The sequence below is a fragment of the Pisolithus orientalis genome, assembly GCF_024613125.1.
Source record: "Pisolithus orientalis strain OTSU chromosome Unknown F5J12scaffold_39, whole genome shotgun sequence".
In the NCBI taxonomy this organism is placed as follows: domain Eukaryota; kingdom Fungi; phylum Basidiomycota; class Agaricomycetes; order Boletales; family Pisolithaceae; genus Pisolithus; species Pisolithus orientalis.
This window is the reverse complement of record NW_026260820.1, coordinates 33,503-50,342: the sequence shown is the minus strand read 5'-3', so window position 1 is coordinate 50,342 and position 16,840 is coordinate 33,503. Positions and strand designations below refer to the sequence as shown.

General features: G+C 47.8%; 6 protein-coding genes across 6 annotated transcripts; 2 read left to right on the top strand and 4 right to left on the bottom strand.

Moving 5' to 3' along the window:
• Positions 1 to 566: 566 nt before the first annotated feature.
• Positions 567 to 4,328, top strand: F5J12DRAFT_896392 (uncharacterized protein; the record flags this gene model as incomplete). The annotated part of the gene is made up of 4 exons (XM_051747934.1): positions 567 to 785; positions 1,244 to 1,847; positions 1,899 to 2,374; positions 2,433 to 4,328. The coding sequence occupies 4 exons, from the start codon at positions 567 to 569 to the stop codon at positions 4,326 to 4,328; spliced, it is 3,195 nt and encodes a 1,064-aa protein (XP_051596380.1).
• A 302-nt stretch (positions 4,329 to 4,630) lies between these two features.
• Positions 4,631 to 6,318, bottom strand: F5J12DRAFT_915049 (uncharacterized protein). The gene is made up of 4 exons (XM_051749140.1): positions 5,410 to 6,318; positions 5,314 to 5,352; positions 4,884 to 5,258; positions 4,631 to 4,819 (listed from the first exon to the last, which is right to left on the bottom strand). The coding sequence occupies exons 1-4, from the start codon at positions 6,310 to 6,312 to the stop codon at positions 4,721 to 4,723; spliced, it is 1,416 nt and encodes a 471-aa protein (XP_051596379.1). The 5' UTR covers positions 6,313 to 6,318; the 3' UTR covers positions 4,631 to 4,720.
• A 375-nt stretch (positions 6,319 to 6,693) lies between these two features.
• On the bottom strand, positions 6,694 to 8,651 carry F5J12DRAFT_915048 (Phophatidylserine decarboxylase-domain-containing protein). Its single transcript, XM_051749139.1, has 4 exons — positions 8,429 to 8,651; positions 7,603 to 8,360; positions 7,276 to 7,552; positions 6,694 to 7,217 (listed from the first exon to the last, which is right to left on the bottom strand). Exons 1-4 carry the CDS (start codon positions 8,565 to 8,567, stop codon positions 7,192 to 7,194), a joined length of 1,200 nt encoding a protein of 399 aa, XP_051596378.1. The 5' UTR covers positions 8,568 to 8,651; the 3' UTR covers positions 6,694 to 7,191.
• A 1,499-nt stretch (positions 8,652 to 10,150) lies between these two features.
• Positions 10,151 to 11,776, bottom strand: F5J12DRAFT_785531 (uncharacterized protein; the record flags this gene model as incomplete). Its single annotated transcript, XM_051743256.1, has 5 exons — positions 10,151 to 10,474; positions 10,505 to 10,624; positions 10,681 to 10,809; positions 10,865 to 11,488; positions 11,633 to 11,776. 5 exons carry the CDS (start codon positions 11,774 to 11,776, stop codon positions 10,151 to 10,153), a joined length of 1,341 nt encoding a protein of 446 aa, XP_051596377.1.
• A 556-nt stretch (positions 11,777 to 12,332) lies between these two features.
• On the bottom strand, positions 12,333 to 13,558 carry F5J12DRAFT_726048 (uncharacterized protein; the record flags this gene model as incomplete). Its single annotated transcript, XM_051741691.1, has 6 exons — positions 12,333 to 12,437; positions 12,497 to 12,711; positions 12,762 to 13,034; positions 13,098 to 13,160; positions 13,213 to 13,407; positions 13,462 to 13,558. 6 exons carry the CDS (start codon positions 13,556 to 13,558, stop codon positions 12,333 to 12,335), a joined length of 948 nt encoding a protein of 315 aa, XP_051596376.1.
• A 1,528-nt stretch (positions 13,559 to 15,086) lies between these two features.
• F5J12DRAFT_896388 (uncharacterized protein) lies at positions 15,087 to 15,536 on the top strand (the record flags this gene model as incomplete). The annotated part of the gene is made up of 2 exons (XM_051747933.1): positions 15,087 to 15,194; positions 15,249 to 15,536. The coding sequence occupies 2 exons, from the start codon at positions 15,087 to 15,089 to the stop codon at positions 15,534 to 15,536; spliced, it is 396 nt and encodes a 131-aa protein (XP_051596375.1).
• Positions 15,537 to 16,840: the final 1,304 nt, after the last annotated feature.

Genomic DNA, 16,840 nt, shown 5'->3' with positions numbered 1-16,840 from the left:
CTGGGCTGCTATCATCAGCTACCATTAGCTGAGGAGGGAGATCATCGGTGTGTGCGGAAAATATGTTGTCCAAAGTCACTAAGCCGCAGCTTCTTCTGGCTTGTTCATTGGGGTAGACAAATGACATCTTCTCTGCAAAGTTATGTTATCAACAGCTAATATTAATCTTGCAGGTGAAACTTTTTCTACGCCTGGGGCATTCTTGCGCCCACGGAAGATGTCGAAGAAGTGACCGAATCCTGCGTACTGAAGTGACCACGGAGTGAGTAGGTTCGTCGCCAGTATCGTGGATATCACGACGGTGGTCGAGGATGCATTTCGGGTCTGCCTGCCAGGCTCTGGAAGAGTGCAGCTGGGCCAGACTTGACGGGGTTTCATTTGCGATTCTCGCACTCTTCGCCAGCTCCACCACGTCGCCCTCACGAGCGCTCTTTTTCCCTTTCGAGTTATCAGGAAGGCATTGTCAGAGATATCAGGACTGGACTTACCGGAAACAAGTCTTGCAACAACTATATAACGGTGACTCCGAGGAGGAACGTCGGTAAAGAGATGCAATAGGGCTTCCGATGGATCAAGACTCTATCAAGGTTCTCCTCAAATTGTCCGTTGTATGGCACGGAAACCTTGTAAAGAACAAGGTTACTTTCGTCTACGCCACCAAGGATCCTCTTATACTCGCGCTCGATGGCTTGTCTGAAGTGCCCGACAGTTTTCACAGTAAAAATCGAGACGGGACCGATGGTTTTACTGCGCAGGCCCCATACTCAGCAGTTAAGCTTGGTCAGGTGAGCGATGGTAGAGGGCCGAATTGCGGGTACAGCTGAGAAGCGAAATTCACTGCAAACCAAACAATAGCACTAATACTGTAAAGGCGCAGCCAAAGAGAATTGACAGTGAAGAGCCACTTCATATTGTCGGACTCCGAGAAAATATCGGATAATTTAGTTTGGGCGTTAAGCATCGTTTCGACGTTCGGCTTCCGTTCTTTATGGCTATCTTGAGAGGTTCCACAGTTTCTGTCCTTGAAACACTGCGTTCGTGGGAAAGTCAAGTCAGTGAAGTTGTTTTGCAGAACGCGGCAAGGTGGCAGGCATATGCAATGGAATGTTGCGATGGACTCTGTCAACCGTCCAAAACCGTGGCGGTCTTGACGGTTTCTCGCATCACAGGTAAGTCTGGAGACCTCTCTGACGACCTAGAGCGCTGAAGTTACCTCAGGTTTTTTCATAGTTTCACTGCACAGGCGCGCCAAACCAATAGGCTCCCGTCCGCGAAGGCGGGTTCACCAGCTGGGCTTGCAGTAGGGCCTACTGATTCATGTTCTCTTGACATCTCGTCCGAGGGCCCTCCTTCAGACACTCGCCCTACCGCTTTGCACATGCGGGACTCGAGTTCGAAGCACTTGGTAGTCAAGGAGGACCGGGTCCCATTTCGGCTATTGGACGCGCAGGTCGACGCTGTAGCTATCGATGCTCTCCGATCTTTTTTGTCTCAAGGCCAAGAAGATACCCATATATATACGCCCAACAAGTTACGGCGATTGTACCGCTCCGCAGAATGGAGAGGTCAGCTAGGGCAATTGGACTCTTCCATGTTGAGCGCTCTGATATCCGTATTTGGATCCTTATGCCTCGGTTCCCGTGAAGGGCGTGCGTATAGTTCGCCACTGCTGTCTCGCGTGCAAGGAGAGGTCGCTCCGAACCGCAGTAGCTATTGGTCGTTCCTCTTGAAAGCGGCATCCTTAAAGGTGCAACGCAGGATGGCGCTCACTGATTCTGACCGGTTCTGGTTGATGCAAGCTGCGCTGGCCGCTTCGGAAGCTCTCATTGCCAGGCCATGCGATAAAAGTAGGTGTTAGATTTTATCTACTTGGCTCCACCTGAATGCCAGATGTCTAGTTTCCCAGAAACAGCTAGCTGTCCTCATAAACCGCGCACGTACTCACTACTACGCAATCCGGAGTCATTCTTTTCATCCCACAGTCCACGTTCCGTATCTACAGACATTGCTGGACACCCACGATCCGCGCTACGTCGAAGTTCTTGCCCGGGACATGTCATATGTGTTACGAACCCACCGTTCCTGTCATCCCAAGATTCTGCGGGTACTTTATCAACTGATCCTCGAGCACGGCACGACTTTATCCAACAGAGCTCGAGAAGTCGTGCTTTCGTCTCTTTGGACACGCCTGCAGGAGGTCCGCCGTTATCGAGAGGAGAACGATGGTACAACAATGAGCATCAACACTTACCGTCCTGATATTCCAGTGGGCGTCTTGTGCGTTGCGCGTTGCCTGTCGGGCTTCTTGGTTGAGCCGCTCGATTGCCGTTCGCCACACTATTACCGATCATGGTTCATTGAGGAACTTTTCACTGTTTTGTCGCCCTCTCAAGAGTTGTCTCAGCGATGGATGGCGCTGACCCTCGTTGCAGCTGTTTCAATCGTGCTCGGATGTGGCTGCTACCGGCAGCGCTTTACTAGACGACGGGCCCTTGGAACAGCTGCAGTCGGCTGCGACTTCCTGCTGGCAAGTCATCTTTGGGTTGGCCACGGTAGAGAAGCTGGTGAAAACATCCGCCCTGTCCTCAACGGAGAGATCTGTACCAGGAAGGAACAATATTCGGGATGTTCTTTGCGCCCTGTATGAGAGATGGTTGCAAGTGATTGACGCACAAACTGTCCCTCGCGATATCGCTTGTGCCGTCATGGCGTCGTTCTTCAGATTAGCTGGTATCGTGCATGATGCCTCACTCGTTGAGGGTTGCCTTGCCCTATGTGATCTTGGAACGTTATGGGGACCAGCATCCTTCAAAAGTCTTACGAAACATTATGACCATTCGAACACCTTCATGACTGCTCAGTACCTCGTTACTCTCCTGCGCCTGCATGGCCCAAATGCAGATATGGTTCTTAGGACTATCGATGCCATTTCGACAGACGTTCAGTGGCAACGCGGTGTGGTCACCATTGCCGTAAGAGAGCTAGCGTCAACCGAACCCGTACTTGCTCTCGCGGTTTTCGATATTGTGAAGAAGGCTGGAGTGGATGTCGACTCCAGCGTTTTTAATGTTCTTGTGATGTCGTTCACTCGTGGTGGGATGCTCGAGTATGCAGTTCGGTTTCTCAAGGACAGGAAATCCCAACTTTCTCGAGAGCAGTGCGATATGCTCGTGGGTGCTATCGCACTACGTATTCATGACGTCAAACGGACTCGCTCATTCCCAACGACCCTCGCGTCGATCGTGGACGCCGTAGTTGAGTTGTATGGTTTCCAATCTCCTCCCGTCTACCTGCGAGGGCGCGTGGAAAGTTTACTTTTCTTTTGGTGTCAGAACGGCAGAGCTCCGGAGGCTGTGGATATGGTTCTTGGGATTACACGCAGCACGCCTAAATACTTTATGCCGACCTTTTTCCGCGGTCTTTGTCGTACGCTGCTGCGACATCGGCAGTTCAAGTGCACTGTCAAAGTTCTTCCAATCGTCGAATTCTTGTATCCTAGTATCGCACGCCGGTTGCTGATCACGGTAGCGAACACCGCATTTCGAGCAGGAGCAACAAGAGTCGCGAAAAAATTTCATTGCAAGCTCAACCGGTCCTCGAAATTCTACCTTTGGTATCGAGCGCAGCTTAATCTCCCCTCTGAAAGGAGGATCCCACGGCGCCTCGCGTCCCTCAAGTTGTCCACCTTCCTGTGCAATCTCTCTCACGACGACCCTACGTTCGAGTGCATGTTTGGGGAGCTCCTCAAGTCCGGACGTGTGCTCGCTGTCAAACGTGTCTTCGCCCGCGTCACGCCAGCTGTCTCTCCTTCTCGTCTTACCGCCCTCGGCAATCTTCTCTTACACGGCATCTCCATACAGCCAATCCCACGCAACGGTCGCCGACTCCGTAAGCTACTCTCGCTCATCGAAGACCTTACTAGCCAGCATGGGTTCCAACCGGACAGAGTTACCGTGAACATTATTGTCAAGACAATGATCAGCTGGAGGGCCATGTTCGACAGTGTCCGGCTACGCGCCTTGTTTGATCACTTGATCCGCGGAAGATATCCGGCTGGTGATTACTCCTCTCAGTACCTGCCGTTTGGAACTGTACCTGGGCCTGCTGGACTGCCTCTCATGGTAGGGAAAATTGGGCTATTGTCACATATGGATTTCGAGCGGCACGTGAAACCTTTATATCGTATGTTTGTCAAGGCGTTTCATGTGAGAGGGGATGTTGAGGCTGCTCGGAGGGTCGCTGGTATATTGAGAGTGGAAGAGGGAAGACATGGATCTGCGAATTTGAGGGAAGGGGGAGGGAATGGGACTAAGACACGTCGTAGGTAGAAGTACGGGTCGGTCGATGGGCCGGAAACTGATAGTATATGTTTTTCTACCCTGGACTTCTAAGGAAATGAGTAAGTTGTGAATTTTAGGTCTGGTCTGACGCGGTATATGTACACGGGAAGGTCTACCGTTGCATAAGTAGAGTACTTCCTCATTGAAGGTTGCGAATTGGAATTGTTAGACTTGCAATCGTGGAGTATCTTTCGTGAGTTCAGGGGGTCTTACCACCTTTCTATGCCACAGGCTGCTTCATTGACTCGATGTTGTAATTCCCAGGCTTATACGCCCTTCTATCATAGGGCATGCATCAATATCTGTCAAAAATATGGCCAGGCTTAAGCTAAAGATATGCGTCGGAAGTGGCAGTGATAGGGCCGACGAGTTCCCCCTCACTAATCTGTGTCTGTGCCGGTCCTCGTACACGCGAGTGCAGTGCCTATTAATATTTCCCGTTCAACCATATCCATAATAGGAGAATTTCCATAGACATCCTGAATGACCATCAGAGACATAAAACGTGGGTATTCATGTCGCGTGCACGGATGGAACACGTACCGAATCAGATGGGCACAAAGTCAGATTGATCGTCAGCAGCACGTCCTCCAATTCCAATACACAATATTCATGGAGCGATTTATATAACGAGATCAACTCCGGGCCGTCCAGCACACCTTCATTATCGAACTTGGACAGTGTCGCTTGCAACGCAGGTCGCCCCTCGAGTTTTCGGGCGCGAAGCCATTTCACGAAAACATTAGGAATGTTGTAGTAAACCTGTTCGAGCGACAAATGTTCGAGGTGGGACCAGCGGTCCGTGGGGCACAATGGACTATCTTCCTCTTTCGGGAAGCAAAAAACAACGAAATCAAACACATTCATTTCTATATGACGTGCACCGGGAAACGCTGCAAGCAACAGCGTCCTCGGTACCTGGATGATGAGTGTCAGGAGAGGTCTCACGACATAGAAGGCAAAGATGCTGAACGTTTAGGAATTTGTTTTCAAGATCCGCGAACATTTGAGACTAGGCAACAGTGAGGTTCTGAGGTATGTAGCTAAAATAAACAAGCCTAGGGGTCACGATGGCGGCCAAAAGTGACTGGGGATCATCGAGCATGACCGTAAGAGACTCGAGAAGTGGCATGTGAATAGTGTTGGGAAGTAGAGCTCCACAACTTGAACCAGACATTGTCAGCATTCGGAGTGACATTATCGATGGCAACAGTGCCCCTGATGGAGAACATCGCAGGCTAAGGGATTTGAGGCTAGCGGCGGCCGAAAAGTTATGAAGTCCGACGGTTTCCCTAAGATGCAAATGTTCGAGCGTAGGGGCATGCTGAGAATCAAGAAATCGTGGATAGTCAGACATTTCTGTCCCGTAGATGGAAACGTGTTTCAAAGGGGGAAGCATCATGTTCCAAATGCTTTTCAAGATGACATGCTCTAAGTGCTTGCTGTTACGCCGAACAATGAGGCTACGCCAGCGATACCCATAAGAGATAACAAGACCAAGAAGTTCAGAAACCTTTGGAACTTCGTCCTTGGAACACCAGCCGTATATTTGAATGTCGAGTGGACATTCACGACTTCTCTTCAAGTGTGTTATTACCAGAAAGGCAGGCCACCCGGGGCGTATCCCAATAGTAGTCCAGAGACCTGGGGAAGCCAAAACCACATCTCTCCAACGACCTGACACACTAGCCAACTTCCTCTTAGCAAAAGGACCACAGCCGATGACTGTCAAAGAGATTAGCTGATAAAGAGCTGTGTTAGGAAGACGGCTAATAGGGGGGTTTATGGTGTGCTTGAGGAGTTCGTCGATCCTGTTTCCCTGCGCCCGGGCAGCGGAGCGGACACTGCAAAGGCGTTTGAGGAGTTGTCGTTCTTGCCCTTCCAACAGTGTTAGTTCGGCTCGAACCTTAGCAAGTTCAGCCATCATAGAGGCGTCACTGTGATAGCAATCAGTAGTGTCAGTGTCGTCCATGGAAAGACCAAAGCGTGAAGAGACCTGAAGTAAGACACGTGATTCTGTGTCGTGTGCCACTCCGATGCGAGGCCTAGCCAAACGGAGAAAAGTGCAAATCCATCAACACATATTCCCATTGCTGCAAGCAGCTGCAACTTCCAAGCACAGCACTTACGGTAACCTACGGAAGTCCTACACCTGGTGAAGGGACGGGACTCGCAAGATCGGCCGTTGAATATTTCACGGCGGCTTATCAGCTATCACTTTGCGATGGATTTCAACACTTCTTTCGACCGCGCTCATACGACAATAAGATTAGGTAAGGGTTTTGAGGCTAGTGACAGCCGAGTTCTCAAGGTGGAAACGTGTTTCAGAGAGAAAAACATCATGTTCCAGATGCTTTTAAAGATTATTTATTGTTATACCAAACAGTGAAGCTACACCAGCGGTACCCGCAAGAGATAAAAAGGCTAAGGCGTTTAGAGACCTTCGAAAAATCGTCCGTGGAATCCCATCACTGTATCCCTACAACCAGTACGGACCGCAAAGTGTGAATAACGTGTAGCGTGGTTTAAAGGAAGTTCCGTTGTGTGTTTAACTTCGCATCGACGTCACAAATAGGAAGACGGAAAATGGGGGGTTTTATGGCGTGCCTGAGGAGTTCGTCGATCCTGTTCTCTACACCCAGACAGCAGTGCGGACGTTTCGAAGGCATTCGAGTAGTTGTCGTTCTTGCTCTTCCAACCGTATTCGAGATTGGGGACGTAAGGTACGCAGGACGGACGACCAGCTAAGGGAGTAGATCCTCCAAAGTGAAACTAACCGAACACAGTTCCTTTCAACCCCTGGCACATTGTTCCAGCGGGGGTGTCCACACCACACACTAAGCCGAACCAATTAAGATGGCATAGCGGTCGTAAAACCTGAAAGTGTCACATCGTATGCAAACATGTCGAGACACCACCTTGCTATCGTACACACCGGATATGCCAACCCACGCCTTCGATCCTGCCAAATCATTGCCATCTTGATCGATTGGGGACACAGCCACGCCGCCGCGGAAGACGAGACATTGGGTAGACCCTCCGAAGTGGAACATGCCCAGCTCATCTCCCTTCTTGAGCACCTGACCCTCATTGACGGTAATTCCGCAAGCTGACACCTCACATATGCCAATACCCACGAAGCATATCAAGCCAACAGGCTCGTCAGCTTGGACGAAAATCAAAGCACGAGAAGATATGACCGTGACGAAGTCCTGCGAACGGGTAATGACGTCGAAATCTTCATGGTCATCATCCAAGCAACCAGCGTAGAAGGTTGGTGGTGGTTAGAATGCTTCAGGCCTGAAATGAGGCGTGTCTTCGTAACAGTACCATTGACAGGACTGCGCCAACGGTGATAGTCGAAAGATGCAAGCATAGGCTGGAAAAGAGTCCCGCCGACGAATATGCCAACAAGCTCATCCTCAGCGAGCATGTGGTTGAGGGAGTAGGGGGGTATTTTTAAGCCAGAATCCGTCTGTCTTCTTGAGGTTGTCGTAAGGTTGGCAGACGGTGGACGTGCATGGAGAGTTGAAGATCTTTGGGTCGTCAGGGAAAACGACAGCACGGTACTCCTTGACGAAGAAGTCCCATGATTGAAACCGTAGTGAGGATCGCTTGTATCGCAAATATAGAAGTTGTCGGACGTATCCTGCCCAGGATTTCCACCAGCGTGCTGTACAATGGAATTGAGCGCTGCAGTACTGAGCCAGCCTCCCTCCCCATTGTGGATGATGTTGGTGGAGTCCGCCGACGCGAGGTACTTGTTCCATGCTGTGAACACCGTGCAGAATCCCCCATTGACTCCAGGATGGGTGAACGCGCTAGAGCCCCCGGGAGTGTTGCAGAAACGCGAAATGATAGCATAATAGGGAACAGCGGCCGCCATATCGCTCGCACCCCCACCATAACTGGGTGCTGCCGTCAACTGCGTGTTGATCATTTCCAAGAAGTCCACATAGTCTTCAATCTGGATTGAAATAAGCGGTGTAAAGGTAGAGAAGACGGAATCATATACCTTTGCTAGGTCCGCGCTGAGGTGGGGGGGGGGGCTTGCTCGAACATCTGGTTGAACGCAACGTAGACCACACCCTCCCTCTCAATATAACCGTTAAATTCCTGCACTATAGGGAGCAGTGCGCGAACAGTATAAACATGCGCCTGGCCAGGGGCGAAACGGTAATGGGCCCATAGGCGGCGGAGGTCAAACTTAACGTTGGCTTTGTCCATTGTCGTCTCCAGATTCTCTTACCAATAATGCTCTGGTATCTCATGTCGTTCTTCAAATTAGAGAGCGAACCGTCCGAGTTGAGGATTCGCATCATGTCGCAAATTTCCTAGATCCATGACAAGTCATTAGCATACCTTAATAGGAGCGGTTTTCCCACGCTGCCTTTTAATGACTTGTAACGCCACCCACTTTCCATGAACATGCGGTTGAAATCACGTGCCATCTCATGATTATGACTTTGATAACTCATTATTTTACCTAATCATGGTATTATATTGCTGCGGCCTAATAAGTACTTATAACGGCATGACAACGGCGAAGAACCCATAGCAATACCAGTGGAACTCATCACAATGTATACTAACCATTATTATTTATTAATATTTTGACGATCCATTGTTATTTCATTTTGCCTTGGAACACTCATGACAATGGTTAAGATTCCATTCAGGAATCACTACTTATTGATGTATAGACGAGTGGTAGTAATAATTGGAGAGTTCTACCTAATAATGCCAGTGGTGTGAGTGGACATGTGAAGCAGACAATGAGCAACTAAGAGCAGTAAGGGGAGGAAAGGACAGCAGCTCAATGTAAGTATGGGGGTCATTGTGATGATGACACAAGGATGAAAGCAAATGCATACACTGTTGACAACCATCAGATCATAGCTTACAGTGTAATTAAAATACTTATGAGATTAGTGAACCAATGGGAGTGGCAATATGGGGCGATGGGATGAGGAAGATAGAATAAGTGTTGCATGAGAGGCATTCATAGCGTCAAGCAATAGGACAATGGAGCTGGCATTGACACACAATGCTGTCACAAGTTGTCTGGAACCTCGAAAAAAGTTAACATCAAAAGTAATAATAGTGTCATGGGGGAAACATACCTTGACCCTTGAACCCACTCCCCAGGCAACAGACAACAACAAACAAGCACAACAGGGTGGATAACAATGACAACACCATACAACAATGCAATGAACCAGGACAACAATGTGGGAGACAACAAGGCATGAGAAGAGGGGTGAGTTGCTTATAATATAGCCAGTGGAGTTTGAATGACTTAGAAGAAATCAGATCAGGTAATTCCAGAGGACAATGGCAACAATGTATGATTGCAGTGAATGAACATATTACAAGTAGATCTATGTGATCTTGAAACATGAATTGCATCTAATATAATGGGATGCAAGCTAAATCAAAGACTGTAGAACATATAGAAACCTGGCACATAAGTGACACCTGGTACTGCTATTAATTCAAACCTTTGTCTTCTTTGGTTTCGAGGACCTTGTAGCAGTAGCATGGTGACCACAGTGGGTGGGTTCCAGACCTGGTTCAGTAGCATGAATATCAGTTGTAAGACCCTCAGGAACCACCTTGGGAATGGCTGGAATCGCCTTTTGAGTGGATGAGCTGTGCCAGTGACTCATGACTGGAATTGCTTGTTGGGATCAAGATGTTTCAGCCTCAGCTGGGCCAGACACATTCATCTGACCAACAGCAATGGTCACCACTGACACCTCAACACCACTGTTTGAAATCAGCTGCCCGATTGAGATAGAAGGGGACAATCAACAAGAAGCACCAGAAATAGTTTGAGCACTGAGATCAGCTTGTGCAGCAGTGACACTAGCTGGATGAGAGTGAGGGGGATTGAAATGAGTGACTGAGCTGGCAACAGGTGATGGAGTGTGAGAGACCAATGACAGATTGGAGTCACATAGATCTGAATCATGGCCACCAGGGGCATTGAGGTCATGCAGTGTGGAAACAGGTGGGGTGTGACTCTCAGCAGGGTCAATGTTGTTGAGTTTGTCTAAAAATTCATCTTCCCAAGTATGTGGCTGCTCCACATTAGCAAATACCTCAGATTTGACATTTGCCAATTGAGACCCCTTCCCAGTTGAAGAAATTCATACACTGACAGCCCAAGGAGATGCTTTGAAAAGCTTCTTGAGGTAGAAATCATATTCTGATCGGTAGTTGACCTGTATTTCTGCACCAGTAGCACTTAATTCAGGATCATGTGACAATAGGAATTGAACCTTGGTATGATATTGATGTCAGCATGTACTAGCACAGTGACCACAGACACCCTCACCAAGATGCAGGCACCAGCAATCAGGCCCTCAGTAATGCTCAGCACACCCATCTTCTGACCCCTGGCTGGGGGCCATCCACATTTGTTTTCTGTGAGGATCAATTTTCCAAACATCAGGACACAGATAACCTATGGGCTGAAATCAATTTTCAAATAAGAGCAGCATTGAACCACGCATGCTTACCTTAACTAGGATGGGACTCTTCAAGAAGCCTCCAGTAACCATCTGCTTAGGATCTGCAAAGAGAATGGGTGCAAAGTGGGGGTATTCTCCGACTCCATCCTTCTTCAAGAGTGCCAGGCATGCCTTGCTGTCCTTCTTACGAGCGGGCTTTGCAGTAAAGAGATCTGGTGAAATGTTATATGGAGTGAATAATGCACCAGTACAGTCCTTGATGACTTTGGGGACATTGGATCTCTCCTGACCATGCACTTGTATGAACTTAAAACAAATTAATATGTTAGTGGTCACCAAGGTTGGAATTACATGTACCACAGAGCCAAATTGCTTGTAGGTTACCATCAACTTATGTAAATCTGCAGGAATCATCTTGTAAAGCTCAGTCAGAGTGCCCTTGAGCTTCCCATCCTGTGATTTCCACCATGCTGGATTGCATTGATCAGTATTGGGATTTGGAGCTGCTGGGAAAAGGCTTTGAATGATGAAAAAATGATACAGTAGGAGGTATTTCTTTGCTTCTTGCTCAATATGAGTTATGAGGCTGTTTGACTTGCTAGACATGTTCCTGGACTGCTTGGAATGCTGGCTATTGGCTTCGAAGAGAGCCTTCCTTGTCTGGTGCAGTTCCTTGCAGCATTCAGTGTATGCTCATTGCACAACACTGAGAGCCTAGCATCATGTCAGCACTAATGCCTGGTGACTCATCATGAACAAGAATGTATAAATACATACTGCTCACAGCTCAGCAACATCAGCTTGAGGTCTGGGAACATGAGTAAGTCGCCTGTGCTGTTTGGTATTGCTGTCCAGGTCTTCCAAGTCAGTATTGTCTGTCCCTTCATCAAGGTTGAAGTCTTCAGGACCTCCATCCTCAGCATCAGAGTTGAAGGTGTCATAAGCAGTGCTGGGTGCCATATCAGTGAAGGAAATGGATGTCAAGGATCAGAGGAAATGGTAAGGCCACACAGGGATGGTTGTGAACCTTTACAAGCCTCCCTTTATTCTCCCTATTAAGGGCCACAGATGTTGCAAATCCCAATGGAGGTTGACACCTGCCAGTTGGGTGCTCTTAGATGAATATGGAAATTTTGAATAGTACAAAAAAAAGCAATATGTACATAGTAGTAGCCTCAGGGAATCCACATGGTGGACCATCAGCAGGTTGGATGTCAGCAGTTGGGAGCCAGTCTGAGGACATAATAAAGCACAATTTGACAATGCCATCAGCAGTAGGTGACTACAGTATGAAAGTTGCTCACCTTAGTCCCTTTTGATATGTAATTGACCATGTGTTCCAGGGATTGATGTTGATGTGGTATGAATCATGAGTGAATAACTTATATGCAACGACACAAGGTTGTGGCATTGTCACGTGAATTGACTTGACATTAACTTGAATCTGAAACCGACCTTTTGGGAGCTTTTTTCTTGCTTTCTTTCTGGTTATAATATTACAGCTGTTTTATTCTGTTCATGTAATGTTACAGATTCTAGTGTAGACAACAATGCTGGTGATGAACCCAGCCCCAGAATACATGAGAAAAACTAGTGGAAGAGAGAGCAGAATGCTTTGGCACTGTAAGTGGTTTGAGATGAGTTAGGGATAGGAGCAATAATGGGGAACTGCAAACTCACTGGGAGAAATATGAATCCTTCATGGGCAGCAGCAGCTGCATGATGAACAGCTGCAGAACCCTGTGGCAACTCTGCTATATACTGGAAAATAGACAGGAAAGATGTAACTGTGCTCAGAACAGAACATGAAATGGCAACTGGACCTCCAATGTGTGTGATACCATCCAGTCCCAGGAATGAGATAAGCATGACAGAGGTGCCGAGGATAATGCAGACTGTGCAAGCAGAAAGCAGGGAAGGAAAAGAAGTTAGGAATGAGTATGACTATCATCATAATGATTAACCCTCACCACAAGACAGGTACAAGCACTGATGACAAACAGTGGCACACTACTCTGCATGCTTACATTCCCCTCCACATCAAAATGGCTGCTATATCTCACTCGATCCACAAACAAGAATGGGATGCCAAGGCACAGTATACCAATCAATATCTCAACTGCCATGCATAGCATCAGGGTCTGCCTTGATGTGTGTGTGGTGATGATGTCTTGTGGGAGTGGTTTGTGTGGCCTGAAATTGACCTGATGCCAATGAGCTGATGAAGAATGTTAGCCTGTAAGAACATAACACCAGTGAGGGGTATGGTGCAAAAACTCACCAGCGCATAGAAGAACATGAGTGACCATGCATGTGTATGAAAGAGTGGATTGCTGACTTGGATCTGTCAAAAAAAATCAGACAAGTAGAACTGAATGGAAATGTCCCAGCCTCACCATTGAGTGGTCTCAATGGTTCCTGACACTCCTCCTGACTAAAAGGCAGCTGAATTGGTTGGGGATGGGCAAGCAGCCAATCTGTGTAGGACCAATGTAGTACATCCACAGCCTCCTGCCAGGACCCTTGGGAGAGAACCACATGGGCAGGATGGGTTTTGACATAAGACCAGTACCTGTACTTGTCATCTAGGCCTGCCAATGCACCAGATCAGCATGCAAAACTAGAGGAGAACGAGTACAACTCACAATTGTCCTCTCCTGAAACTCCCCCATCATCAGTGGGTGTGTCGTTCAGAATCCACCTACACCTATGATCCACCCAAAATACGATCAAGTCTCCCATAGCTACACCCTTCTGTCTACTTCATGCTGACACCTTGTGACTCCTCTGAATCCACATCTCACACCTGTCTGGAACTTGTCAGTCAGCCACATTCTCCATGGCACTCTCCATAACCTCTCCACCTCCTCTAACCTTGCATGACTCCTCGGATCCAAATCCATCATAGTGCAATTTTCAGGGTTTCTGAAATACTGAATCCCATGAGGTAACACATTCAAACCACCTGCTATCTATGTAAGGTCATCTCACAGAATTGTAGTGATTTTGAGTTGAGCCGTTGACATCTAATCAAGCTGGTCATGCCCATTGAGGTGTGGGCTGTGCATCTGCTGGTGGGTGCGCAGTCCTAGAGGCACAGCATGATTGCATGACTGAGTCAGATGCTGTGTGCCCCAGGAAAGTGGTGATAATTGGGGGCATCTATGGGTGTGAATTAAGAAGAGGGCAATGTTTGCTGTAAGGAAATGCTTTAGTCAGAAGATGAGACAGAACCAAGAGATGTATGAAGAAGTAGAAGGCAGCCTTACTCCTGATTTCTTCTAAAGTAATCCATTGAATCACTTCTGGCTGCACTGAGATTATATCCAGAAGGTTGACAAGAAGGTCTGGTTGACATCAACACCACACATACTTCCAAGAAGCAGGTACTCACTATGAGGATATGACTTCATGCATGAGTGGAAGGCTAGGCAGGTTCCCCTCAGTGAACAAAGATTGAATGGTTTCACACATTTAGCATGTTGGAAATGGTTTAGGTTGTACCACTTACTCTGGCACATGGATGGTCTTAGCAGGAGATACAGTGGCAATGGCTTGTGCTACCTTCGCAGACACCCATGCCATGCTACTCAACATGATGGAATGGGGATGGAGTGTGAAAAAGCATGTATAGTGGGTTGAACCATGGGCAGGATGGAAAGTTGCAAAGAGGGACCAGTCGAGTACACAGACTTCATCTTGCTCACAACATGTGTTGTGAGTTTTGTATACATACATGTGAATGTGAAAAAAACAAGACCAGATACTGCATTCTGTACAAAGATCTGATGTCGCCAAGGAAAAAAGTCAGCAGGTAAGTGCATGATGAATTGGATACAAAGGTGAAAGGGTATGCTCAACTTCCCAATACTCATCTGACTCGAATGCATTCCATTGCAACCTTGACTGGCCAGCAACACATCTGTTGTATCTGCAGGTGCAAAGTGTCACCAATGCTCATTCTGTTTCCTGACGCCTTACCATATGCCTGTAACCTCATGTCAGTAGTGTATCCACCTTGAGTATCTTCAGTGCTCTTGCATCCTCATGGTCTCCATTTGTCCAGTATCTGTTTAAATTAGTAGCTTCTGTTCTTGCATCATATGAAACTCACCTTGTGCCTCATTCATGAATTCCCCTCACTGACAGTCAACTGTTGGTCTCTTGCGAGGCATGACTTTTGACTCCCCCTCCACACTCAGTGACTTCAACTCGAAATCTCCTCTTCCACACTCAGCAACTTCAAATCTGCCCCTTCCCTGCCCCACCCATGTCCCCCTATGCATTCAAAATTCCCAACAGTGCTTTGACACCCATTGATGTGCCTGAGACTGCTGAGGCAGTGACAGACATGTTCAGTGATTTGTACAGCTTGGTGGTATGTCTTCCATTCTGCTTGTGTACTAGTCTGTCGATATTGACTCACCACTAGAATTTTTCTCCCAACAGTTCACCCCCCGAATTGGTTGCTCCTGCTGCCATCACTATGCCCTCCACCATAGACCCTGCTTTACTCTCCCTCAATGCTTATCCCCCTCCTGATGTCCCAGCTGACAATGTTCCTGTCACTGAGACGATTAGGTGTGATGTGGACATTGACTTCCATTCCATTCTGACTTTCTGCAACACCCTACAAGCTGTCATCTATGCACTGGACCATTTCCTTGCTGAACAAGTTGTGTCTGAGAAGGTCCTTGGAAAACAGAAGAGGGAGGACTAGGGAAGGGAAGAGGAGCTGAATTGTGGTTTCTTTGCCTTTGAGGCTTCAATAGCCTTGTAGACCTATATACATCCCATTGCCCTGTAGTTTCAACACTTCATTGGTCAGAGTGTATCTCTGTAGTTGTACATAAAAAAAACAAGACCATTGTCCACTCTGGCAGCCTGCTGTCCAGCATCTGGTAGATTGAGTTTTGTGTGGTGGGCATAATGAGTAGTGAAACAGACCTCACCATATTCCCCCAATGACCCCCTGCATCAGTGCACCTACTACTTACCACTTTGCTCCACAGCAGGGGGGAAAAGAGTTGGGCATGTGTTATGCCCAAGTGTGGTGACTTCTTCAAATGGAATAGGCATGAAGCATGCAAGGGGGAGTCTATGGGCCAAATGTGTTGTGACCCCTATGGCTCAGTTATCCCCAAGGTCCAGCAGAGGTTCACTCCTTCTGGTGAGTTCTTCTGAGATCACACAGAGGATGGAACAAGGATGAAGGAGAAGGAAGTTAGCTGAGTTGCAAGCTATCAAAAAACTGAGGATACAAGGTAAAGTACATGGGCTTAAATACCCCTAAACACGAGTACCATACCAGTCACATCAGGATGCATATCTGCAGTAATCAACAGAACAATCAGTCAAATAAATAAATGGGAAACAAGTCATATGGTGTCATATGATGGGGGTAGTGAAGGGGATGAGGGCTACACTGGCTGCACAATCAATGTGCAGCAAGGAGCCAGACACTGGATCTATAGTACAACATACAAGCAACATAAATGAACCAGAATGAGTTAACCAGAGCAAGAAAGAGACATGTCGTCCATCAGAGAGGATGGTGGAATACTGGATCAGTGGGGAGGCATGGTCTCCACAGGTATTGGAAATACTATGACAGTGGGAGATCCAAGTGATCCTGTGAGCATATGAGCCCCTAAGACAGCAATGATTATTAGAGACACAATGAGACATGTGATGCACATGACCATGAGAAGCCAAAAAAGGAAAGACCCCTGGCAGAGGCATAACATCACCCCCCCCCCCCCCCTAATGTCCTCAGACCTGTGAGGATGAAGAGGAAGATGCATTCACAGGGCAAGAGGAAAGGGGTCTGTGAGTAGTATAGATGTGGGAACATGTCCTAGCAGTGATGGGCAATGGTGGCAATGGAGTTGGCAGCTCCTCGAGGGCTGGAGTAAAGCAGGAACCACATCCATTGTGGCATGACCAATGTCCGAGGTAATGACACTGGTAGCACACATGTTGATAGAGGATATGGTTGCTGGGGACGATGTCACACACCAAAGG